The sequence below is a fragment of the Malus domestica genome, chromosome 08, assembly GCF_042453785.1.
Source record: "Malus domestica chromosome 08, GDT2T_hap1".
Taxonomy (NCBI): domain Eukaryota; kingdom Viridiplantae; phylum Streptophyta; class Magnoliopsida; order Rosales; family Rosaceae; genus Malus; species Malus domestica.
The window spans coordinates 5,804,549-5,828,724 of NC_091668.1; the positions used below are offsets into that span (position 1 = coordinate 5,804,549).

Sequence of the window (24,176 nt, forward strand, 5' to 3'; positions counted from 1 at the left end):
TAAATTGGGTTTTTGATATGAGATCAAAGTAACTAAAAATTAAACATATTTTAAAAGTCAAAAATCACAAAAAATTAGACATATTTCAAAATTTCCCTTTTAAATTCCAATTGCCCCCTTCCGGGAACCATGCTTCTCCCCTTTTCATCACACTTTACAATTAATTTACTCTCATTTACCCTCTTGTTCAGAAAATTTTGTGTATCGGGAACACTTAATCTGTGAAAGTACAATTCTACATATTATTATATGGCTAGAAGACGATTGATATGTTTTTTTTCTTTTCTTTTTCTAGTATTCATTACTAAAAAAATATACGTGTTATAATTTGGATAGAATGATAACAATATATAACGGTGTTTCAGACACACTAGAAATTTCTCAAAAACTTATGCCCCTAAAAAGTTATTACTATTACTATATAAGTATAATATTAATGAGGGAATAATTGTTTATGATATATATATATATAGTATATCAAGGTAGCTATCTTAGCTCAATTAATTAGGTTCCAAGAAGAAAGTAAAGATGGGGAGAGCTCCTTGCTGTGACAAAGCCAACGTGAAGAGAGGTCCATGGTCACCTGAAGAAGATGCCAAGCTCAAGTCTTACATCGAGCAACATGGCACCGGCGGTAACTGGATCGCTTTACCCCAAAAGATCGGTAAGCATCTCTACCTTCTTCTTCCTCTTCCTCAAATTAGTTAGTGTCCTGGTTACTATATATCAAATTAATTAATTAGAAGTTACCGGCTGTATTAATTAGATGAAATTAGGTTTTTACTAATTAAATTCTCTAATGGATAATTAGGGCTTAAGAGGTGTGGGAAGAGCTGCCGGCTTAGATGGTTAAATTATCTCCGCCCAAACATCAGGCATGGAGGGTTTTCTGAAGAAGAAGACAACATAATTTGCAGCCTCTACATAAGTATTGGAAGCAGGTAGGCACATATATGAATTTAGTATTGAATCTCACCTTTTCATAAAAAAATACACATCTATATAAATATCACAATATCAATTACATATCGACATGTAAATTAGAGTAATTTATTTCCTAGCTAGGGTAATCAATTTTGTGATTAATTTCACAACTATGGATGATGTATGTATGTGTATATGTAGGTGGTCTATAATTGCAGCACAACTGCCAGGAAGAACTGATAATGATATAAAGAACTACTGGAACACAAGGCTTAAGAAAAAGCTTCTTGGTAGGCAGCGCAAAGAACATCAGCTGGCTCGTAAATCAGGCCTAGTTAAACAAGACATCATCAAAAGATCAGGCGACGTTGGTGGAAACAGTACTAACTCCCATTCTGCCGTTCCTGCCACAGACGATCAAAACCCTTACTGGCCGGAGCTTCCAGTGCTTGCAGCACCCACAGTACTACCACAACAACAGCAGCAGCCTTCTTTTAATGACCATGCTTCTCTCAGAAAGTTGCTCATCAAGCTTGGAGGGAGGTTTAGTTCAGATATTAATCATAATCATGAGACTAATCAAGTTATCCAAGGTAGGCCCACCAATATTCAACCAACCTATCAAGTTCTTGATGATGATAATAACAGTTCATACGCCGCTGCTGCTGCTACTACTCAGCAAATGGATGAGCACTATTCTGGTAAGAACATGCAAAGTCTCTTAATTCCTCGATGTGGGATTCATGCTCTCAACAATTCTTCTCCTTCCTTAAGCAACAGTGATGTTATCAGCCCTCATCAATTTGCACAAACACATTACATAGTGAATACAGATAACATTGATGGACCTGGTAATGGTATAATGAACAACATGTTTCAAGGGCAAGGTGGTGATTATGAGACCGATCAGCTGAAGGAGATGGCGGTGTATAACAACAATGACAACCAACAGAGATTTGATGGGTTGGAGTTCTTCTGCGGCGAAGATATGATGGTTATGAATAATAGCATTACTAGTAGTTATGGAGAAAGTATTGGGTGGGGTGAGATACTGGGATGTCCTCCTGTGGCCTCCTCCTCAGACGACTATCATGACAGCATGGACCGACTGATGCCGGCCACACCCAGCCAAGAATGTGGTTTCGCCAACGACCAGTTGATGAGTGGTTACCCTGGGGAGGCATTATAATGTGATGATCATTGTGTACATTCAATTAATGTAATGTTAAAATTTGGTAGCAATAAGGGGAGGTGGTATTGCTTTGCGCCAAAGAGGGAAACCCTAATAATAAACTCATTAAATGATATGTTTTTTTTTCTTCTATGATTTTCCTGTTAATTTTTGGACTGAATTTCGTCATTAAGGTGGAATTAGCAGAGTCTGAAGCCCTATATATAGCAATACTAGCTACTTGTTCAAATTTGATTCGTTACTGTGAAGCTTTTTTTTTTTCTCCGACTGAAAGAACATGCATGTTTCAGTGTGTTGTTCCTGTTGATTTTAGATGGTGGAGATTAGCATTTCTTCAAGAAATTTACGAATTGGGAAAATGGGTATGTATTATTTTCGCAGCGTGGCCATTAATATTTCATATTTGTATGTGGGTGAAAATGCATGTTCACTGGAAACCAAGATAAAAACAGTTTCTTGGAACAAGTTTCATGAGTTAGCTTTCCAGGATTAAGTAATCAAGATAGTAAGGCTCGAAATTTAATGTCTTCAGTTCAGGAAGAGAGAGAGAGAGAGAGATGAAACTTAAAATTGTGAAAATTAACCAGTTCTGAATGACACACATGCTTTGCAATATGTGTCTTTCAGACTTTCATACCTTTTTTTTTTCGACAGACTTTCATACCTTTAATTCATAACTTTTTGTTTGATTTAAACTTTTAAACTGTGCCGACTTAGTATTACAAATTAGAATGCGCATTCAAACCAAATTTTTATGCTAGCTTTTTGTGAGGCTTTGTCATTTCCTTACTCTTATGGTGTAGATAATGTCATATGTATTAAAAAACTTTTAAACTGTCAGCCTTATTCTTATATTTTATATAACAAGTTCTAATTTTCAAGTATTAGATCTGATAAAAAAAGTTTGATGAATAACACTAAAAAGGTATGGTGCTTTTTGTAAGATTATCATGCATGTATGAATCCTCTCTCTCTCCCTCTCTGAACGCATAAAACATTTGGTTTAAATGTTGATCTAGATGATGATTCACAGAATATAGATGTGTGAACATATATCTGTATATATATATATATATATATATATATATATATATATATATATATATATAAATTGCATATTCTGGTTTGAGTTTCTATTTAGTATTTATTAGCTAGTCTGTGGGAAAAATATATACAGAGATATGCATGATTCCCCCAATATATAAGTGCATGCAATACTCAGCCATAACTAGATACACAAAATGAAAATGTATATAAATATAGCCAACAATGTTGACTGAGATCTAGAGAACAATTCATTATCTTCTTCCGAAAGGTACAGAAAAACAATTCATCTGCTGCTTACATATGAATATATACATCCATAGATAGCTTGGGCAAAGTTTTTGTTATGCTGCTAGCTAGGCAAAGCAATGCCGTTGGTTTTTTTAATAATCTTTTTACTGTGACTATACTGGGATTCGTCCGGTGATGAGAGTGGGTAGGGTATTGAGTAGGAGACTACGAGTAGACTAGAGATACAGGGTTCGAAACCCTTTGTGTAAACAAAAACTTCCACGGAAATTGCAGAAAACAAAGGAAACTTCTGAGTGAGCTTTAAATTCCACATAATCTGATATATGTGCATATTTATATATGAGTTACATATAAAAGAGGATGAAATAACAAAGGCTCATATATGACATTGGTCTTTTTTGAGTACTTTAAATTTTGAAATGCCATGTATCAGTAAGCTGTCGATATCGATTGTTACCTAACAAGCTCCAATGATATATGGTATGCAATAACTATCAATTCATCAGTCGAAACAGTCAATATCAGTAACGGTAGTTTCTTCTAGATCAACAAAGCAGCTGGCAGATGTTAATTAAATGAATAAGTTGCTTAATTTTGGTCTTCGTCAATTAGCTTATTGTTTAACTACCACATTGATTTATTAATTAGTTCCAGCTTAACTATATTCATACCAAAATTTAGAATCGGATTAATTTGATGATCATTTATACAAATTCTAGGTAGCTAGATATCATGAATAACATGTAGTTTAGCAGTCTTCTCCCTGTAAGACTCAAACCTAGGGTAGGGTTCTTTTGCATGGTCATATAAAATTAATTATTATTCATCGATGGATCTCATTTCATAAATTAGAATATTTAAGTCTCTTTTTTTTATTGCAAGCGAGAGTTTTAATCTAAACGACACTATAAGGAGATGAGGGAGGATTCGAACCTGGGTGCATTGAAAATAATACAAAAACCCTAACCACTAAGGCAGTCGACTACATGCTTAGAATCCTTAAATCTAACACAACATCTATCTAGCTATGCCTAACATAATTGAAATGGCCTTTACTCAGGGTAATGTTATGGAGACCAAAATTTCTAAACCAAACTTGTAATTAAATCAAAATGATATGGTGGTTGATCATTGGATTATTACTTAAACATTGATTAATGTGCTTATTTCTTATTGGTGACACATTATTTGGTTTGAAAATTTGGTTTAAAAATATGGTCTTCCTAATCGTATTTGTTTACTTATGTAGTCAGCTTATATGTACGTAGCTCTGGCCAGGAAGGTCAAAGAATTACATTCTCACATATATAGACTCAAATTATCTCTTAGGTCTTGGCTGAAAGCTACAAGGGGTAAAAGTTGATTGCAGTTGTAATTTGCAATCTTTGGATTAAAATATTTACTTTCTGTTGACATGCAAATTTTGCAATTAATGTTTGGTACGCCATGTTCACGATTTGTTAGAATTGGTTGACGTATTTTGAAACTGGTGGCAACTGCCTCTACAAGCTAGCGATTTAAAATAGTTGGCCCCATTATCTTGACCAACTCTTAAATTCAAAGTTTAAAAAAAAAAGTTCTTAATTAAGTTGATTCCACTAGCATTTTCATATAGTTGCTTAATTATCATGAGCTCAATCATGAAAACTAGGTCAATATTTGAAAGGACATATATCCCACCCAGGGTATGCTAAGAAAGCCAAATTTTAAGACCAAATTTGTTAGACTATATGAAGTGGTTATTGACGATTAGATTATTACATAAGTAGTGATGCTTATTTTCTATTAGTTACATATCATATGATTTGTAAATTTGGTGTAAAAATTTGATTTACCTCACATTACCTATCCAAAAAATTACGGTTTTAAAAGGTAACCAATTCATGCATCTATATAATAGGAGTATTACATCATAAAGTATAAAGTAAACAAGGACGGATTACGAGATTTTCTCAAAACTAAAAACTGGAGATCTTAGGTTCGAAACTCACTGCTGGTGTGGAAGCCAAACTTGTGGCAAGGGGGAGGCTGAAATGCCTCTGTAAGTCTTCCCGGCTTCCGGAATGACTGTATAACTGTAGCTTGCCACCAGTTGTCTCTCTTTAAAAATAAATTTAAAAAAAAAATAAAAAGTTGCTCAACTCATATTATAACATCTAGATAAAATATACTATACAATTGTGTTTCAATACCATATAATAATTTTTTTTATAAAAAAATTAAATGTAAAATAATGAGCGATTAATTAGTTTATTTTTTAGAATAATGTAAGCTCATAAGTGGGATATCTAGGTAAAACATATCCCATAAGATATACAGTCTGTCTGGCTTTCAGTATAGTATAGTATATACTGGAATTATAAGCATACATAAAGCGGACATACACAAACTCCAGCAAGCAAATTAAGGAGACATTAACAGTTCTGAGGGCTTATACAATTTTAAAACAATCCCTAATTATTCATCTAATTTCTTTCTGTAAAGTTTAAGGGAATATCCCAAACAAAGAAGAAACAGAACAGAAAAGTCCTCAAAGAAAAACCAACATCTCAAAATTTGACTTCTTGTGGATTGCCATATAAATTCCCGTCAACTTGGTGACGATAATAAACACCACAAAATTAATTAAACATGTTATATTACGAATATGTGAAAGAAGCATAGAAGTGACAATAGCAAAAGGACGACTTGTGTCACTGCCTTTTAATTGTTTAATCAATTAAATCAACCCTAATCAACCCCCCACTGGATATTTAAATCTAAACATTGATCCTTAATTCATAATTAATAATCTGCAAGAGATATTATAATTGATTAATTTTGAATATTATAGAATGATAATGACACTCACTAACATGAAAATTCTTGCATGTTTGTCGTGCTGTTCAGCTGTTGGACCAAAATAAAGTGGGTTTGTATATAAAAAACAGAAGGGAAATACTAAGAATTCTTTTAAAAGTGGGGTTCTCCATAAACATTCTGTCACTCCATATTTTTAGCACAATCTTTTATATAATATTAACACAATAATTGACGTTAAATTGTAGAGTAGCAGAAAATTCATAAAATGTCTCACATTAAAAGAATCCTCTTAGCATTTATGTGAATAAAAAAAAAGGAATTTATTAGAGAATTATATAGGCTAAAACGACTGCAGAGCTATAGCACTGCAGCCTGGATGTCATATTCAAAATTATGTACCATTTACGAGGTGAAGGATTTAGAATTAAGATAGAGCCGCCTAGGGTTGTGTTAATTTGATTGCTTTAGGGTTTCAAAATGGTATAAGGAGAGGATATGATAGTTCTTATAATATACAATTCACTTGTCCGCCTAGGGTTTTGTTTATTATTTTTGCTTTTGGATTTTGGTCTTGGCTTAATGCTTATGCGTTTGATGACAGTTTTTTTTTTTTAAGGGATTAATTGGTGTCTTCGTCACAGCAATCTTTCTGTCGAGAAAGCTCATAGAGGTATTTTAGTCTCATCTGTGTCACTATGATGTGATTCATTAGCACCAGGAATCGAACTCAGGATGTGTCATGTGAAATTCGTTTCCCACAATGAACCACCCCATAATAGTTGTGTTTGATGGTTGTTAAATGTTACAAATGTTGAAATATGATGTTAGGTTATATATCTTTGAGTAAATTGTAGCAATAGTCCCTGAACTTTAATCAAATTGGAGCAATGGTCCTTCAATTAAAAATTCATTACCATTGGTCCCTCAACTTATCAAAATGTGTAGCTATAATCCTTTTCATCAATTTCTTCAAAATTTTGTCAAAATAAGTTATGTTGGAATAACCATTTATATAATTAGGGTCCCTCAACTTATCAAAGTGTGTAATTATGGTCATTTTCGTCAACTACGTCAAAATTTTTGTCAAAACGAGTTATGTTGGAATGACCATTGCTACAATTGGGTTAAAGTTAAGGGACCATTTCTCTAGTTGAATTAAAATTGAGGGACTAAAGGTAATGAATTTTTAGTTGATGGACCATAACTGCATGTTTTGATGAGTTGAAGGACCAATAGTAATGGATTTTTAGTTGAAGGACTATTGCTTTAATTGAGTTAAAGTTAAGGGACCATGGCTATAATTGATTCTATATCTTTTATCCACTTCCATACACAAGAAAAAAAAAAAAACAGAGGATCCTCATTAAAAATAACACATGCCTATTGAAGATCTATTCGTCCAATAACATATCATTGAGTGCACTAATTTGATCTCCTTAATATTACTCTTAATATTTCGTATAATTTTATTTGTCTTTCAATTGTACGCACACAAAATTGATTTGTACTAGTAACAGTCGTCTGCCCTTGTATACCGTTGATCTATATTATTGAGTTGGCATTAAGAATTTTGGGGCACCCCAAAAAAGTTATTGTGCAATTTTATTTTTCAAAAGTTAGCTTAATAATTTTTTTTGTATATTTAGATACAAAGATACATTTATAAAGAGTACATAATGATTTTTTTGAAGTGCCAATATCCCCTTTCTAATATAATTTTACATGAATTTTAGAATTTTATAAACCAATTACATAGAGCCCATGGAGGCTAGGGGAACATGGCAACCTCTAGTCTACATGTAGCAATATTTGGGTTTGCTTTTAAAATGTTAAAAACGGCTTCTGGCAATTAAGATACTTCTAACTACGTTTGAGAAAATAAACTTGAAAATGTTTGCGGGTAGTAGAAGCAATAACAGGAGAAGCACGTAGCATATGCTTCTTCAGAAAACACTTTGAAGCTTTCATACAAAACTTTCAAACATTTTTCGAATAAAAACTTCTAACAAAAGCGTTTATGGACAAAATTGTTTCCCTCCTAAAACAAGCTGTGTGCCTCAGAATAAGGCCCATAATAATATTTTAGATAAGGCCCAGTATATTTGTGTTAAGCCCAATTTTGGTTAAGAACATTGGGAAATTGGAATCCCCAAACTTGTCATCAGCTGATGAACCCTAGAAAATGAGGAGAAAACTCAGGAGATAAAACAGGACCAACCAGACACCATCAATGGCGATTCCGGCGTCCATTCTGTCGCCGCCGTCCGCAACCCCCAAATTTTCGGTACCACTCTCTCACTCTCCCAAATTCCCGATTACTTAAAAATGTGAAATTTACAGGTTTTCGATGAATTAATTATGATTGATTCCAATTTTCCTTGTTTATTTCAGATTAATCTCTTTAAGCAGAACCAATTTCGATTTCGAACCAGCTTCGGGCCAAGTCGTGTAAAAGCAGTTTCATCCACGGCACAATTTGGAGAACCCAACAAAGAAAATAAGCAGAAGCTGCAAATCAAAAGCACTTTTGTGAAGGAGAAGCTGTGGGAAGCCGTACCTGCCCCGGTGAAGGAGCTCCCATGGAGAAAAGCAGCAGATACAGCACTGGAGCAGCTGCTTCTGCTTGGGAAAAAAGCACTCATATGGTCATTTGTTACTTTAGGCACCCTCAGCTTCTTATCAGACATCATATTTTCCATCTCCAGAAACTATGAATTGGTGATACCATTTGGTCTCTTTGTTGGGTGCTTCTTAACTGATGTTTTGAAGGAGACATTGCAGCAAGTGCTTCCCAGGTCGGAGGCGAATGCCAATGAGATTGAAAAGCACTTACTTTGTATAAGCTGCTTTTTTGCTGCTGTTAAGTTCGTCTCTGCTGGTCTCCCAATGCAGGCACGGGTGTCTCTTCTGCACGTTGCAAATGGCGGGTTCCTGCAAGTTTTATGGCTGTGGAGAGGTTTGTTCAAGGAAAGAGAAGATGATGGTGTCGATGATTCCAATTCTTCATTGGTCATGGATGTGAAATCTTAATACGACTCAATGTCTGTTTAGCGTTTTTCAGTTACGTTTTTGGTTAAACGTTTGTAACCAGTTTTATTTGTCCATACTTTACCAGTTTTGATCCGCGTCGTTTGCAGAAACTGATCCGTTTTCGTGGTCGTATGAGTTGAATATCTATGCAATTCAAAATGTGCTTGGAGAATGAAATAATCGAACTTTGCATCAACATATCGTAAAACTTTTCAACTGTTTTTGATACATTTAGTTTAAGATACAAACAATATACACAACTATTTGCTTTGCTCAAATCACAAGTGTACAAAAAATAGTGTTGCTTTGCTTTGGGATTTTTCCCCACTCAAAACTGTATAAATTGGGAAGTCCAGTAAACAAAATTAAAGAAGGCCTATGGAGCTCGGAATTTTGTAAAATGTTTGCTTGTATGTATCAGTATCTGTACAACGCTTCCGATGGTATTTCTGGCCAAGAAGAGAACCTGCTTCTTAAGATGCAAGAATCTCGTTCCAGCCGGCACCATAAACTTGAACTTGCATAAAAAACAAGTCAATTACGTCCTAGAAGAAAGCTCATTTTAGATCTGCCTCACCGTCGAAGGTGACATTCCATGACGGATTAGTTTGGCTGGGTTCCTCCCCTGAAAAGAGAAAAGCACAAAGAACCAAGCGATTACATCACTGATGCCGCGCACAGGAACAGGAACCCTCGTGAGTACTGGATGAATCAAACCTGGTGGCTTGACATTCTCTGGATCCGGAATGATGGCGCCCACATGGCGAGTTGAGCATCCAAAACTGCACGAGTCATCAGGAGTTAATGGGGACTGGCAGTAAGCTGTATGCAGCTGTTGATAAACCTCTTCCATCCTCCCCGCTTCCTCATCCTTCTGGTCCATATCAATAAGAATCTGCAAACAATCCCCTCATCAAGTTTTGGAGATAGAGAGGCATGGTCTCAAATACCACATACATGCACACGCACGTGCACGTGCGCAAATACAGTTCTTTTTCAATCACTACCTCTGCAACTTGGTTCTTGAACAATGGATGAAACTGCTGTCGACAGTACTCGTTAAACAAAATAGTGAAGATAAGCAGTGGAATAGTGAAACCTGATGCAATTGGTGATTTTCTTAATCCAAAGACACCGAGGGCAATTATTTGCATGATAACCAATGAAATTATGACTGTATTGTGAATCATAGGCCAGTACTGTCCCCCACTTTCGTATTCTGCTATATACACATTAAGAATCTGAAATAGGCATCGTAAAGTTTAGCAACAGATTAATTATTCGAATGCCCCCCAAAAAAAAGAAAAAAGAAAGAAAAAAATGAGAGAGGAACTTACCTACAACGGGGATACTACAGTGGGATCCCCGTTGCAGGGTAGTTCTTCTCCCCGAAAGATACCTAACAAAATAAGGAACAATAGATAGGAGGAGTCCTCACCTGGTTTCGATATATAAAGTAAGCAAGTACAAAGTAAACCAACAAGAATGGCAATATTAGGGGAACCAAGATAGAACAGGTGAAGCCGATGAACCCAAACAGCAGGACTCTAGGAATTTCTGTATGATATGGAAATGACAGTGAGTCATTATACCGTCCTTTCCGTAATATGAACCGTCGGAAATAGTTGCAGAGAAGAGGATAAATTTGCATGAGTTCACATGCCAAGCTTGCCCAACCAGATGATAAAACATAAGTCATGAAGAACTTAGCCTGAAAATTCAAGATCACAACCATAAATAAAAATCAATAATAAAGCTTTCAGCTTTCATAAGCATCACATTACTGATGTAATGTCTCGAAAGTCGAAACAATTATCACTCACAAAACTCTAAGTCACTATGTTAACCATTATGACCATCTGGAATTCGAACTAAAAATGAGTAGACAATTTCTAATGGACAATTTAATATCTATGAGTACTAGTAGTGGACTTGACCCATCTCAAATGCAAAGTAACCCGTTTCAAACATGACAAGGAAAAACAGTGGTCACACGTAAGTGATGTAACAGTCCAAATGGACTAGCATAACTGGAACACAATTATTGATCTTCTAAACATATTTAAAGATCAAGGGCATATCACCTGTGCTGGAATCGCGTTGGCAAGTTGCGCAGGTATGTCTTTCACACTAGAAAATACACTCAATTGGCTGATAACAGAGCCGGTAAAAACATTAACAAAAAAGACATTCCAGATTGTGAAGTATAAGACTTTGAAGCATGCACTCTTTTTCCTCTGACTGCGAGAGATCCACCCCTCCACTGTTGAAAACAGCATCATGACAGGTGGAACGATGTAAAAAGCCACAATTAAAACCACACTTGGCAGGTACCCCGTTATCACCTGGCTTACATAGTTCCTGCATATGCGCATAAGTAATCATGAAAATGAGTCAAAGCCATTGCAAAACTTTATCCCCGTACACTCAGAAAGTCCATGTTTATTATCCATCATACACAGCATAACAAAAAAATTAAGGTAACAAGGAGACTGTGTCTGTCAATTGACTTACTTTTTGAGCAATCCTTTCAAAGCTGGAAACTTTTTTTCTAGGCTTTTTAGTGCAGTCATGCCCTGAACAAATGTGACAGGAATAAGAAACACAAGCATAAAGGCAATAGTAGCCAGAAGCGTAGCTAACTTCCGGATCCACAGTTGTCCATATGGTATCCAAAGGTTTGACCAATACACATCATTTGGTTCCGGGGCCATATCTGTCACCCAATGCATGGGATTTGAAGAATGAAGAACCTTTGATGTAACAAGAGCAGCACAGCGAGTCTTGAAAAAGACAAAAGCAGCAGCACACACCTGTATGTAAGACCAAATACATTTTAGGCTATAATATCGAAATTTCCACAAAAGTTCACTCACTCATAGACATCAACTTATATCTAAATGATGGCAACAAAGTCAAAGTAACAGAACCACAAAACAAAAATGTCACTCATTACAGGAAGAGACTACTCAAGATTCATGTCTTTGACACTGCCATGTGGGATTTTTTGTTTACGAGCTAGTACTCTGCAGATTGAGGTTCATAATTTCCTACAGATAAATGGGCTGATTATGGGAAGAATGGATGGACATGTGTACTTGTGTGCATGTATGTTTTTATTTTAAAATATACATATTAACTAACATAAATACATACATACACACAGATATAAATATTACTTAACCATTCAACAACTTTTATTTCTACTTTTCTTTTATTCAAACTATAGTAACTAAATAAGGAAACATCCAATATAAAACTGAAAACTGAAAAAAAATAATCCAAAATAAAAACTAAAGGAGCCTAAACAAGTTAATCACGCCAAACACAATTCTATTCCAAACATTTCAAGTCCAACTTTCGGCTTAAGGTTTTATAACCACCACAATAATACTTGACCAACTGTCTAACAAAACCTGGAGGCAACTGAAGCAAGAATACATGACGATACTAGGAACACTTAGGTAAAATTTGGCTCAAAGGGGTTATGTGTAAGTGAATTAAAACCTCAAGGGATGTTAGTGTAATGTCTCAAACATGAGGGGGTTTTGTGAAAACTCGATAAACGTCAGGGGGCTTTAGTGTAATTAACCCCTGCTTACAAAATTTTCAAGAACTCCATTGTCGGAAAACCATTCTAAAAGAACCAAATCAGATTCGAAAGATTAAAGCCATTCATATCACTAGTTGTGTGTGAATACGTGATGAAAACCAGAGCTAATTAAATTAACTGGGGCCACAGCTTGCATGACCTTTTTTCTTCCACCCAAACTATTGTCGATAAGGGATGACTTCCCCTTAACACTCTCTGAATCGTTCGCGAGTATCTTAAAAGAATCAGTAGCTCCTCCAGACATACCACAATGAAATAGATCTGGTCTATGACTCTGTTCCACAGAAACATCCTTAAGAATCTTGCACATCTTCCCTGCATCGGTCTGCAAAGTTTGATATATCAATAAGTTGCATTAAAAAATATATGGGACATAATTGAACAGATGCATATGAGTGGAGGAAAAACGCAGTGATCCTATATTCAATTCTTAAAGAAACCCATCACATAGTTTATATGGCTATCTTAAACCACATATTGGTCTAAGTGCAGCTCATGCTAACAGTTATGACAATATAAGCCAATGATAAAACAATGTGATTGCTCAGGAAACAGCTGAAATAATTCAAGCCACATACATACCATCAGTTTCTGAACTTTACCAGATCGATACACCATTTGGTGTGACAAGTAGCTTGATGCATGATATTTTGTGAAGAATTTTCTTACTGAATCACTATATGATTCTTCCGATGACCATGGAATAGCACGAACAACAATTGTAAAATGACTTGGATTTGAAGAAGATCCAATAATATATGCCAGCCTCAGTCTAGTGACGTGATTATATTCCTACAGAAGATCCACAACAAAAACACAAAACGAATGTCTTCGGATGTTTATAGTTGTATGAACTAAATGCAAAGATCAAGAACTTTTTACAATATATACAATATTGTACAAGAGGAGATGGGTTTTAAATCCTTACAAAGTATAGGAGAATACAAGCTGAAGTAGTGATAATGTACAATGCGAGACAATGGGTCCAAAGCCTGACATGAATTAAAACAGAAAGCAAATGACCAGTTAGAAACTAGTTTCCTGGTGTATATAACGAGAAAAAGTTAAATCAATATTGAAACTTCATAAAGATTGAGAAAAAAACAGAAGAAAAGGCGGATTAACAGGACTTGCTCTGCACTTTCATAAAAGATACAATTTTTAAGAAAGTGTTTTAATAATCAAGAATATATGTCTCATACCACTTTGAACCTTCTTGAACGTTCAAGATGGTAAAGACTTCCAAGGATTCATCATGGATTCCCGGGTGATCCTTCGTTTGCCCATGATAATTCACCGGAAGCACTATAAAGACGCAGATGACAGCAGCAATGGAAAAGATTCGAAGACTGTGAATGGACAAAATATTAGGCTACAGTATTAGGTAGAATTATTATTGTGCAGGCATAAACCATAAAGATCTAGGCAGATCTAGGCAGGGTTTAATTACCTAAAAATAAGCATCCTGATAAAAACAACCGAATCCAAGCCACCGACTGTCAAAAAATCTTCTTCTTTTGTTCTCCATGCTTTCACTAGCCAACTAGCAGAAGGAACAAACCTTTCCAAATTGAAAGGATCGCTTCTTCTTTTGGATATCGTAAGCATTCGTCCAAAGTAGACATTCACATTGCTCGGTTGTTTCCTCAATATAGAATATAGCAAAAAGAGTACCACGCACACTGCTATATTAATACCAGCAGAAGTCAAAAGAGCTGCCAGATTCATCTCTACCCACAAAATCTACAATATTCAAAGTATCTCATCACCCAAGAAAGCGAATGCAAGACACCCCGATTACACCACAAGCCGAATTCAACTAGTAATCCGAAGTTCCGGACACACACAACTCAGCTGCTGCAATACTTATCCGTCAATTTGCCTACCAATTCGAAATTTCGACAACTCAGAATTAAAACAGCAGAATCCACACGTCCTCATTCAATTATTGATATCCCAAATTCCAAAATTCAACTTCAATTCTCACTCTCACAAAACCAAAGCTATTCACATTGCTTCAACTCAAATTATTCGCAACAAATATATCAAAATTAATCACAAATAATCAGTAATTAACAATCAGATCAACGATTCAGATTCCAAGCAAATAGAAAACAAAGTAGAAATCAAATCAAAGAAATCAAAAACTGGAAAAATTCGAGTACCTGAATCAACAATTCGAGTAATTCGCAGAGAACCCCAAGTGAAGGAAGCGAATTAATTAACCGGAATTCCAAGGGCAGAGTGGGGATTAAGGCTCGCACGCCATTAATTGCCGCGCTTTTGCTTCGACTTCACAGAAACTCCAACGGTAAAAAAAAATATCCACGAACGAAAATTTACAAAAATAAAAGAGAAAGAAAAAAAAAAGCGCAAAACCAAGAAAAGAAACCCTGGATAATATTTCAGGCAATTTTCAATGATTGGGAGACATTCGGGAGAAGAAAGAAGAGAGGTGAAAGCGAAGAAGAAGAACCAACTTTTTGCGGAATGCCACGTGGCGTCAGGTGCTTTTGTACTTTCACTAAAAAATCCGCGGGGTCATCGGGCGGGACACGTGAAGGACAGCCACTCTACAAAAGATTTTTCAATGTGTTCGGTATATGAAATAGTACATAATGTATTATTATACAAATTATAAGATATGTGTGTCAAAAAGTTAATGACTTAAAAAATAAAATTTCTCATCACTCCTATAAAAATACATGATGTACCACTCGTATTTCTGTCACAATGAAAATTTTCTTGACTTGGACAATCCAAGCCTAACTGTCGAGCACTATCATATAAGGCATTTTCAATAGAGATAGCTAAAAGTTCAAAAGCTAAAAAATGATTTGATTTGTTAGAAAAATCATCTTCAACTAATGATTGGTCTATAATTCTTTAGAGCACATCAGGTCATTATTTGGCCAGGCATTAGGCTGGCCAAATGTAACTCTTCTTTCAACTCTTTTTATGAGACGTTTAAATTTGAAAATATCTAACTATAATTTAATTAAAATAATAAATAAATATAAAATATAAACTTAAAATTAATAAATTATCTAGAAAGTTATGTTTAACTTTTTCGATTAAAAATAATATATATAAGTATGACATAAGACCGTTCATTTAAATATAATTTTTTATAAAACTATTCAACCATTTTGATGGGAGAGATAACCTAATTGCCATGCCTTTTGGATTATTATTTAATTTGTTTTATCCTTTTTCGCGGTGGTGTTACGCTACGCCACGATTTATTGTACTTGAATGCGCTAGGCCCCTAGGCTATTCTGTCCCGCGTGATTGGTTCGAGTTTCGTTATCTTGTACAACACAACACAACACAACTATTTTTACTCTTCACAACACAACTATTTTTACTCTTCACAGATTGCTGTGACTGGGCTCTTAAATATTGGATCAAGCCCAATAAGAATGGCCCATTGTTTTTACGAGGGGAAACTTAGGGCTCTTTTCGTAGCTCCATGGGATTAAAACCCCTAACCCTAAGGAGGGAAAAGTCCTACCAAAACTATTCTCGCTCTTACGAAACCATTTCTTGTGCATATTGTAAGGAGTAATGTTATTCATACTATATTTTATGTCATATTTTTATACTATTTTAGGTGACATCGGATGTGAACAGTCACACCATTTGAAAAATTTACAAAACTTAAGGAAATGAAAGAGAAAGATTCCTCGTATACCACAATTATAATTTAATTAACTAGTTTTTCTTAATTATTAATTTATTAAATAATTAACTAAATTTAAAAATCTGATTAATTCAAATGATATGGCTGTCTACATCAAATGTCACCTAAAATTGTATGAAAATGTGCAAAAACATGATATAAATAACATTACTTTATTCTAAACAAAAAAAACCCTAACCCTAAGGGGAGGACTGGTTTTGCTTACCTGAAGATTATATGGTAACGAATATCCTCACCAGGTTGCCCGTGCAATCTCTACTCCGATTCAAGTGCGTCGCGAAACGGTGGCTTTCGACATTATCCGATCAAGAGTTCGCCAAATCCCAGTTCAAATTTGCATCTGAGCATCAAACCCTAAGACCTAGACAGCTAGACTCCTCTACAACACACCCTCCTCCTCGGGATCCCAATCCATTGACTTGGATCCGTCCCCGCCGTCACGGTTTGGAGATGTTTCTTCTGTCAGACACCTCACCTTCCCAGTAGAACTCCAGCAACATCCTGTCAGACTACTATCGGCGTGCAATGGTTTGGTCTGTTTAACTGTAAGTTTGCCTTCTAATTTTGATCAGTATATACGAAGCTATTATCTTTGGAACCCATCGTCTGGATTGTCACGTAAATTACCATCGTCTGTAAGTTTGCCTTCGAATTTGTGGTTTTGGTTACGTTTCGGCCACTGACGATTACAAATTTCTAATCAAGTTTGGTGGTGAGGTTGACGTCCATATGTTCTCGTCGAGGGCCAACTCATGGAAAATGATTGCGCGCGGCCCCTGACGAGGGTTTCTCACATCATTATGGGGGTGATGAAACTGGGCTCTGTTAGTTTTTGAATTGTTCGTTGAAGAGTTCCGGGTAGTACCATTGGGTTCTTTTGACATGTTAAATACATTTCGTTTAAGGGGTCCGTTTTATGTGACTGTTGTTGGAGGATGTTTGTGTATCGTATTCTGAGATAATGAACGATCACGATGGCCATGTTAATGTATGGGTCTTGAAAGAATATGATGTGAGTGACTCTTGGGCTAAGCTCTATAGGTTGAAGATTAATAATGACAATCTCCCCTACTCCTATGTGATATGTTTTCAACGAATCTTCATCACGGAAAAGAGTATAGTTGTATGCAGCAGTACTAGCGGAGGCGGAATGGAGTTGATCAAGTGTGAAAGAAAAGAAGAGAAGCTAGTCAATGGCATGCTTTACAAGTTTGTGGATGTAATTGACCCATACACTCTAAATCAATACTCTGCATCTTTTGGTGATAACCTGCAGGTTATTACACATAATGAGAGTCTACTTTGGCGTTAATGATAAACCCTCAACAGCACATGCCATGAACACAAGCCGTAAGCCGAAAGCTGAAAGGAGTGACCGCGCGCATGCTCTCGGCAGCACATGATAAACCCTCAACAGCGTACATGCCATGAACACAAGCCGTAAGCCGAAAGCTGAAAGGAGTGACCACGCGCATGCTCTCGGCAGCACATGATAAACCCTCAACAGCGTACATGCCATGAACACAATCTTTTGGTGCTAGCCTGCTGGTTTGTTTTGTTTACTCTTCGTTACGACTTTAGCGTTTATTTTCTTTAGTCTCCATGTTCTTGATTTATGTTCTTCTTATGGTTTTTCATACAGCTACAATATTAGAGACACTCTCAAGATTAGTCTCGTATTATTTTAATTGTCGTACTCGTAAGCTGGTTTTCAGAAATTTGCTGGATCCTGTATCGTATCCTATACATGTTGTACATGTGCCCCCTGCATCCTAACTGATGTGAACTCTACTCTCTTCCAAGGCCAGTGAATGGAAAAATATGTACATTCACACACCGATGAGTACCTTATATACTCACCTTTTTATTTTCCCAACCAAAAAATGCCATGTATTTTTTATACATATTTTCTAAATCCTAAACCCAAAAAAAAAAAAATATGTCCAATCACGCACGAGGTAATAAATTTGGCACTGTTGCAGTTCTATTCATAATAGGAATTTGATTGTGTAAATCCTAGAGAATATGGGAAAGTATTATATATTCATATTAGGATTAGATTACCTATTAAATGTTGTAATCATAAAGGAAAAGGTATTTACCCTTCCAACTACTATAAATAAAGGCACAATGAGGTGAATCAAACACACCTCACAATTAAATCAATCTCTCTTATCTCTAAAGTGGCCGGCCTCCCTCTCTCTCTTTAAACCTTAGATCGCTCAATTAAATAGGCCTACAACACGTTATCAGCACGCTCTTGCCAGAAGCTGAGGAACTGAAGCATCATAGGAGGAGGCTATCATCCACCACATTCAAAGGCTTATTTGTTTTCTGCTGCTCATGTACGCTTAAAATAAAGGAAAATATTTGAAACGACCCATGAAGCATGAAAACATTCCCCATGATGCATGAACCCCCTATGTTTATATTTTCCTTCTGATATATATATTGTATATGTTCATATATTTGTCACTATATATATTTGTTTCATGCATCGCACAATTAAATTGTTATGTGGAATTTGTGAGTCAATGTATAAAATTAAATTAGAAGCATATTAGGTTTTTCCTAAAACCTAAAGGGAATTGAAAAAAAAAAAGGGAATGGGATTTGGTGCATCGCACCATCCCTGTGCCAAAAAGGAAAACAATCTTCGGCCTGATTTTGGTTTCTTTGCTGGGCCTGCAACTCATGGCTTCTCTCAGCCTACATCAAAAACCTGCCAACCCTCGGCTGGGCGCCTTATGCACACAAGGCACACAAAGCTAGCCCTCGGGCTGGGCCTCTTGCGCCACAAAATCAAGGCCCCAGCTTCGCTAGGCTCCCTGCGTGACCAACCCGCAAGCCTTGGGCTTGCCCCCATGACCCTTTAGACCAAAACACCTAAACCAGCTACGGCTGGGGGTTTTGTCCCTCTCGTGGCCTGCAGCCATACCCTAGGCCCTGTTAGGCCCTGCCATTTTTACTCAAGGCACCCTGTGCCTTCCCTTACCCACGGCACCCATGCCCAAATTATTTTGGGGCATTTTCCACCCACAAGCTATTATTTTAGCATTTTAAATAATTTAACTAGTATGTTAATATTATTTTCTTCTACAATCGACCATGTATGGCCTGATTTATTGAATTAATTAAAAGTGACCTGCAGTCCACTAATCTGATAATGAATCCAAAATTATTGACCTAAAGATCACTTTTGGACATTAACGATTCAATAATTTATTTTTATACTTTGAACCGTCACATACTTTCGTAGTACCGAAGCTCTCACATTTGAGTTCCCGAAGCCAACTCAAATCCGTTACACTTAGTTAGTATATTGCATTCTGTGTTTCTTGCAGGAACCTCTCATTATGAACTAATCATTCATAAAACTAATTTGAACCTGTAGTTTCAAAATTAGTGCATTTGAAACCTGAAGTTTTCATTCAAAACATACCACATGAAACCTGAAGTTTTCATGCATAAATTAAACTAATACATGTCTGTAGAACCTGTATGTTCTACGATATATGTCTATGGCTTACCATATGACTAATCACGTTTTCCCTCTGTTTTAGGGACATGTCGAACTTGAACAAGCTTGATTTCTCCGCTCTCGAAGTCTCTGGAAGAAACTATCTAAAGTGGGTTCAAGAAGTGAAGCTCCATCTCACTGCAAAGGGTATTAGAGCCACCATTGAGACACCTATTGCCGACAAACCTGTCGACGAAGCTCAGAAGGCTACTGCAATGATCTTCATTCGAAGACACATCCATGATGGATTGCAGACTGAGTATCTCGCTGAGGAAGACCCACACACCATCTGGCTTGCTCTGGCTTGCTCTGGCTGACCGTTTCGATCACCAGAAAGACATATACTTGCCTGAAGCAAGACACGACTGGCAGCATCTTCGCTTCCAAGATTTAAGTCCGTGAATGAATACAACTCTAAAGTTTGTAGAATCCGTTCTTTGTTGAAATTCTGCAAAGTGAAACTAACCGAATCAGATCTCCTGGAAAAGACTTATTCGACCTTCCATGCCACCAATATTGTTCTGTAGCAACAATATAGGGCACATAAATTCACCAAGTTTTTGGATTTGATCTCTGTTTTACTTCTTGCTGAAAAGCAGAACCAGTTTTTGATGAGGAATAATTAAGCTCGACCCACTGGCTCAAACGCTGCGCCTGAAGCATATGCGACCAATTTTAGCAGCCATAAACGACGAAAGAACTGTCGTGGCCGTGGAAATGGGTGGCAAGCCTAACCACGGGCCCAAGGTCAACATAGTGCCGCACCTAAGGGAAGAATTGCGACCCAGCAGCGTTCACCACTCGCACCTAAGGTCCCAAACTTCAAGAACAAGGGCAAAGCTCCCGTTCAGGTCGCTTCTACTGAACTGGATATGTGTTATCGCTGTGGATCAAAAGATCATTAGTCACGCGTATGCCGAGCTTCCCCTGAGGCTATTGCCAAGGATCATTCCCATCGTGAGTCTAACTTTGCACATGTGGATCATCCGGACGATGCAACCACATCAATGGAGATATCAGACTTCCAGGAGGCATCAACACCTATGGAAGACTAAATTAGACATGTTTTAGGGCATTAGCCCCTAGTGGCCAAACCCACTAGGAATGGCCGGCCCCTACCCCCTATTTTGCTAGGTTTATGGTTTAATTTTGAATAATTTTTCTATGTATTTGGAATCATTTGTTTGGTTTTGGTTTGTTTTGAATTATGGATTGTTATTGGAATAGATATTATTTTCTCGAATTACTTAATTGAATGAATGGACTTATATTTTTGCATGTGACCAATTCAATCAATTTATTTCTAGGTATGTCTAGTGGGGAAGTTAGTTGTCTGGCAGATAGTGCAACTACGCACACCATTTTGCATGAACGACACTATTTTACTAACTTCATACCCAAGAGAAAGCTCATTTGACAACTTTCTCAGGCTCATCCAACCTGATTGAAGGATACGGAAAGGCACGTATCATGTTGTCTAATGGTACAATCTTGACCATTAAGGAGGCACTCTATTCTCCACGTTCCGGAAGAATGTTGCTGAGTTTTAGAGATATTCGAGATAATAAATATCATCTTGAAACCACTGAAGATCATGGTTCTGAATTTCTTTGTATCACTTCATACAAATATGGCCAGAAGCATATTCACGAGAAGTTGGAACGTCTGCCGAGTGGGTTGTACATCACAACCATTCGCAGCATAGAGGCCCACAGTGTGGCCAACTCTATGCCTGAGTTCCAGGACACTTTGTTGCTTTGGCATGACCGCTTGGGACATCATGGACGTGACATGATGCGCTGTATCCTCAAATCTTCACACGGGCATAAGTTACATCCACACGTTGGAGTCCCGCCATGCATAACGTGTTCTTTAGAGAAGTTGAATACTCAACCCTCCCATACAAAGATTAATCAAGACCCTTCTAAATTTCTTCAAAGGATTCAATGGGACATTTGTGGTCCTATCCAACCAACATGCGGACCATTTAGATACTTTATGGTGTTGGTTGATGCATCGACAAGATGGTCACATGTTTGCTTATTGTCCACACACAATGTCGAGTTTGCTAAACTCCTAGCTCAAATCATTAAGCTAAAGGCTCACCACCCTGATTATCCGATTAAGTCGATTTGACTGGATAATGCTGGAGAGTTTACGTCACAGACTTTTGACGATTATTGCATGTCAGTAGGGATTAATGTAGAACATCATGTGCCCCATGTTCACACCCAAACGGCCTGGCAGAAGCTTTCATAAAGCGCCTTCAATTGATAGCTCAGCCTTTGGTTATGAGAACCAAACTGCTGGTATCTGCCTGGGGCTATGCAATATTGCATGCAGCTATGTTGGTCCGACTGAGGCCCATCACTACCCAACCACATTCACCGTTACAGTTGGTCACTGGATACGAGCCTGACGTCTCGCATCTACGGGTGTTTGGGTGTGCCATTTATGTGCCAATAGCGCCGCTGCTACGTACCAAAATGGGTCCTTAGAGAAAAATAGGAATCTATGTCGATTATGATTCGCCATCAATTGTTCGATACTTAGAACCCTTGACAGGAGATCTCTTTACCGCACGTTTTGCAGATTGTCACTTTGATGAGATAGCCTTCCCGTCGTTAGGGGGAGATAAGCATGCTAACGTTCCTGTAGAACGTCGCGAATTATCGTGGTATGCTCCCAATATGTCTCATTTAGATCCTCGCATTGCCCAGTCTAAAACTGAGGTGCGACGAATTATAGATCTTCAAAGCATTGCTCAAAGCATGCCGGATGCTTTTAATGATCTAGCAAAGTTGACAAGATCACATATACCCGCTGCAAACACACCTGCAAGGATAAATGTACCCCGTGTACATCAACAACCCGTCTGGGAAGGCCGAGCCGTCCCCGAAGGTGGGGAGGCCGCACCCTCCACACGGCATGGTACATTGGCGGCTAGCCAATCATCCGCTCTGACCCTGAAGCGTGGCAGACCCTCTGGTTCAAAGGATTCACAACCCCGGAAGAGGAAAATGGCACCAACTAGTGACCCTAGTTTGAATCCGACAATCGCTGACTCATCCGTTCCAACGCATGAGGTTATTCTAGATTAAGGTGATGTTTCAGATGAAACATGCCGGCCTCCCGAGAATCGGGAGATTTCGATCCATTACACAGTATTGGATGAGGTTTGGAATAGGAATGAGATGATCATCGACGACGCATTCTCGTACTCAGTAGTTACTGACATCATGCTTAGCGATGACATTGAACCACATTTCGTCGATGAATGTCGACGTAGAACCAATTGGTCAAACTGGAAACAAGCAATCCAGGTCGAACTTGATTCGCTCGTGAAACGTAAAGTGTTTGGACCTGTCGTCCCTACACTACCACGCGTGAAGCCTGTTGGCTACAAGTGGGTTTTCGTGAGGAAGCGTAATGAGAAGAATGAAATAATGTGATACAAAGCACGCCTCGTAGCGCAAGGCTTTTTTCAATGCCCTAGAATTGATTACGATGAGACATATTCCCCCGTAATTGACGTTATAACATTCTGCTACCTTATCAGTTTGGTAGTTTTCGAAAAACTGAATATGCAGCTTATGGACGCGGTAAACGCGTATCTCTATGGGGATCTAGATACGGAAATATACATGAAAGTTCTAGAAGGACTTCCATTGACTGGCTCAAATAGTTCTAGACCACGGAACACTCTCTCAATTAGGTTGAGAAAGTCACTCTACGGATTGAAACAATCCGGGCAGATGTGGTATAACCGTTTGAGTGAATATTTGACAAGTCAGGGCTATGTGAACAATGAACTATGCCCATACGTGTTCATAAAGAAGTCACATTCTGGATTTGCAATTGTTGCAATTTATGTTGATGACATGAACCTCATTGGTACTCCCGAAGAGCTTGAGGAAATTGCTGCATACTTGAAATCGGAATTTGAGATGAAGGATCTTGGGAAAACTCGATATTGCCTCGGCCTGGAGATCGAGCATTGTTCAGATGGAATCTTAGTACATCAATCAAACTACACCCAAAATGTGTTACGTCGCTTTAATGAGGATAAAGCTAAGTCTTCGAGCACACCCATGAT

At 37.4% G+C, this 24,176-nt stretch overlaps 3 protein-coding genes across 7 annotated transcripts; 2 read left to right on the plus strand and 1 right to left on the minus strand.

Annotated features, from left to right (window-relative positions):
* The first annotated feature begins 508 nt into the window (after nucleotides 1-508).
* Nucleotides 509-2,246, plus strand: LOC103441014 (transcription factor MYB87-like). The gene is made up of 3 exons (XM_008379716.4): nucleotides 509-664; nucleotides 812-941; nucleotides 1,126-2,246. Exons 1-3 carry the CDS (start codon nucleotides 529-531, stop codon nucleotides 2,111-2,113), a joined length of 1,254 nt encoding a protein of 417 aa, XP_008377938.3. The 5' UTR covers nucleotides 509-528; the 3' UTR covers nucleotides 2,114-2,246.
* A 6,093-nt stretch (nucleotides 2,247-8,339) lies between these two features.
* Nucleotides 8,340-9,337, plus strand: LOC103441015 (uncharacterized). Its single transcript, XM_008379717.4, has 2 exons — nucleotides 8,340-8,498; nucleotides 8,606-9,337. The coding sequence occupies exons 1-2, from the start codon at nucleotides 8,445-8,447 to the stop codon at nucleotides 9,242-9,244; spliced, it is 693 nt and encodes a 230-aa protein (XP_008377939.3). The 5' UTR covers nucleotides 8,340-8,444; the 3' UTR covers nucleotides 9,245-9,337.
* Nucleotides 9,338-9,421: 84 nt separating this feature from the next.
* On the minus strand, nucleotides 9,422-15,323 carry LOC103441021 (CSC1-like protein RXW8). Of its 5 annotated transcripts, none has more exons than XM_029106815.2 (12): nucleotides 15,023-15,323; nucleotides 14,308-14,739; nucleotides 14,060-14,206; nucleotides 13,786-13,849; nucleotides 13,440-13,649; nucleotides 12,997-13,182; nucleotides 11,759-12,057; nucleotides 11,329-11,605; nucleotides 10,683-10,955; nucleotides 10,252-10,485; nucleotides 9,962-10,139; nucleotides 9,422-9,869 (listed from the first exon to the last, which is right to left on the minus strand). In XM_029106815.2, the coding sequence occupies exons 2-12, from the start codon at nucleotides 14,583-14,585 to the stop codon at nucleotides 9,802-9,804; spliced, it is 2,214 nt and encodes a 737-aa protein (XP_028962648.2). In that variant the 5' UTR covers nucleotides 14,586-14,739; nucleotides 15,023-15,323; the 3' UTR covers nucleotides 9,422-9,801. The 5 variants fall into 5 exon arrangements, with proteins under 5 accessions (XP_028962648.2, XP_070682786.1, XP_070682785.1 ...); XM_070826685.1 differs by having other exon boundaries at nucleotides 9,422-10,139; nucleotides 14,308-14,672; nucleotides 14,708-14,739; nucleotides 15,023-15,163; XM_070826684.1 differs by having other exon boundaries at nucleotides 9,422-10,139.
* Between the last annotated feature and the right edge of the window lie 8,853 nt (nucleotides 15,324-24,176).

What these genes read in the sequence shown, in the direction of transcription:
- LOC103441014 (XM_008379716.4), top strand. Translation starts at nt 529, where the DNA reads ATGGGGAGAGCTCCTTGCTGTGACAAAGCCAACGTGAAGAGAGGTCCA. An exon ending in CGCTTTACCCCAAAAGATCG is followed by an intron (nt 665 to 811) that starts GTAAGCATCTCT and finishes ATGGATAATTAG; the next exon opens with GGCTTAAGAGGTGTGGGAAG. An exon ending in TACATAAGTATTGGAAGCAG is followed by an intron (nt 942 to 1,125) that starts GTAGGCACATAT and finishes GTGTATATGTAG; the next exon opens with GTGGTCTATAATTGCAGCAC.
- LOC103441015 (XM_008379717.4), top strand. Translation starts at nt 8,445, where the DNA reads ATGGCGATTCCGGCGTCCATTCTGTCGCCGCCGTCCGCAACCCCCAAA. An exon ending in CCGCAACCCCCAAATTTTCG is followed by an intron (nt 8,499 to 8,605) that starts GTACCACTCTCT and finishes TGTTTATTTCAG; the next exon opens with ATTAATCTCTTTAAGCAGAA.
- LOC103441021 (XM_070826684.1), bottom strand. Translation starts at nt 14,585, where the DNA reads ATGAATCTGGCAGCTCTTTTGACTTCTGCTGGTATTAATATAGCAGTG. An exon ending in ATCAGGATGCTTATTTTTAG is followed by an intron (nt 14,207 to 14,307) that starts GTAATTAAACCC and finishes GTCCATTCACAG; the next exon opens with TCTTCGAATCTTTTCCATTG. An exon ending in TCAAGAACCAAGTTGCAGAG is followed by an intron (nt 10,140 to 10,251) that starts GTAGTGATTGAA and finishes GATTGTTTGCAG; the next exon opens with ATTCTTATTGATATGGACCA.